At 75.6% G+C, this 1,849-nt stretch overlaps 1 protein-coding gene across 1 annotated transcript; it reads right to left on the reverse strand.

The window, feature by feature from the left end:
• Positions 1–6: 6 nt before the first annotated feature.
• JUND (JunD proto-oncogene, AP-1 transcription factor subunit) lies at positions 7–1,127 on the reverse strand. Its single transcript, XM_026067141.1, has one exon. The coding sequence runs from the start codon at positions 995–997 to the stop codon at positions 41–43; it is 957 nt and encodes a 318-aa protein (XP_025922926.1). The 5' UTR covers positions 998–1,127; the 3' UTR covers positions 7–40.
• Between the last annotated feature and the right edge of the window lie 722 nt (positions 1,128–1,849).

Below are 1,849 nucleotides of genomic sequence, written 5' to 3' on the forward strand. Positions count from 1 at the left end.
CTTCCCCCCCCCCCCGGCAAGCCCCGTCGGGGCGGCCCCCTCAGTACGCGGGCACCTGGTGCTGGTGCTGCGGCAGGAGCTGGCAGCCGCTGTTGACGTGGCTGAGCACCTTCTGCTTGAGCTGGGCCACCTGCTCGCGGAGCAGGCTGGCGGTGGAGGCCAGCTCCGTGTTCTGGCTCTTGAGGCTCTTCACCTTCTCCTCCAGGCGCGAGATGCGCTCCAGCTTCCTCTTGCGGCACTTGGAGGCGGCGATGCGGTTCCGCAGCCGCTTCCGCTCCGCCTTGATGCGCTCCTGCGTGTCCATGTCGATGGGCGACAGCGGCGGGCTCTCGCCGAAGCTCGGCACCTCGGGCACGATCTGCGGCTCGTCCTTCAGCGGCGGCGGTGGCGGCGGGGGCAGCCGCGGCGGCGGCGCCGCGAAGGGGCCCGGCTCGGCCGCGTAGCTCACCGCCGGGTAGCTGCTGAGGTTGGCGTAGACCGGCGGCTCGGACGGCGGGGCCAGCCCGGCGGCGGGCAGCTCCGCGCCGCCGCCGCCACTACCGCCCGCCGCCGCGCCGCCGCCGCCGGTGCCCAGCTGGTTCTGCTTGTGCAAGTCCTCCAGCGCCTTGACGAAGCCCTCGGCGAACTCCTGCTCCTCGGAGGCGGCCGCCTTGGGGTAGAGGAACTGCCCGCTGGTCGGCGTGGTGGTCACCAGCCCGTTGGACTGGATGATGAGCCGCTCCAGCTCCGGCGACGCCAGCTTCAGCAGCCCCAGCTCGGCCGAGCCCAGCAGCCCCGCCGCCGCCGCCTCGCCGCCCGCCGCCGGGCCCGCGGCCGCCGCCGCGCCGGGCGCCTTCAGCGCCGCCGCCACCTGCTCCGGCAGCGTCAGCCCGAGCCCGTCTTTCTTCATCATGCTGCCGCCGGGGAAGGGCAGGAGGAGCCCGGTGCTACCGGAGGACGGGGCGAAGCCGCTGCCGAGGCCGCTCAACACATCATCATGGTAGAAGGGTGTTTCCATCCTCCTCCCCCGCCCGGCTGCGGGGGACGGGGCGGGGGGGGGAAAAGGGAGGGCGGCCCGGGGCGAGCGCTGCGAGGGGGGGAGGGGAGGGCGGGGGAAGGCCCCGGTGGCACCGGCCGCGGCCCCGGTGCTGCGCGCGCGCACACACGCGTCTGCCGCCGCCGCGGCCCCCGCGCCGCCTTAAGTACGCGGCGTCCGCCGCGGTGACCTCACCGCGCCGCCGCCCCATTGGCTGCAGATGACGTCCTCGCCCGCCTACATTTGCATAGGGGCGGGGCCTCGCCCGCTGCTCCCCCGCCCGCCCCCCCTCCCCGCGCCCCGCCGTCCCGGGAGGGGGCGCCCCGCCCACTCCTGGCTCCGCCGTCGCCGGGGCGACCGGCGGGTAAACGGCACAACAGCGCGAGGGCCCCTGGGCTGACGTCATGGCGGGGGAGGGGCGGTCACGTGGCCGCGCGCCCGCCGCCGGTATTAATAGGCACAAAAGGAGGGGGGCGGCGCGGGCACCGGCACCGGGGGGTGGTACCGGGCACTGCCCCTCGGGCGCCGCGCATCCTCCCCGGGGCACCGGGCAGCCGGTGCTCACGGGTGGGGGAGGGGCCCGGCACAGCGCGGCCTCGAGCTCGCAGTGCCCCGGCGCAGAGTGCTGAGACCGGGCGCAACTCATCGCTCACACGCAGCGTTCCTGCTTGGGACCGGGAAAAGGATGCAATAAACAACTGAAAACCGGCCCGGCGGAGCAGCGCGGGCGGAGGGCGGGCCCCGACGGCGGCGGGAGCGGCGGGCCGCTGCTGGGCGCGAGGGGTTAACGGCGGCGGGCGCAGCGGCAGGGTCGAACCGCGCTTTGCCCTTTTG

This window comes from Apteryx rowi, unplaced genomic scaffold, assembly GCF_003343035.1.
Source record: "Apteryx rowi isolate R43461 unplaced genomic scaffold, aptRow1 scaffold_254, whole genome shotgun sequence".
Classification (NCBI taxonomy): domain Eukaryota; kingdom Metazoa; phylum Chordata; class Aves; order Apterygiformes; family Apterygidae; genus Apteryx; species Apteryx rowi.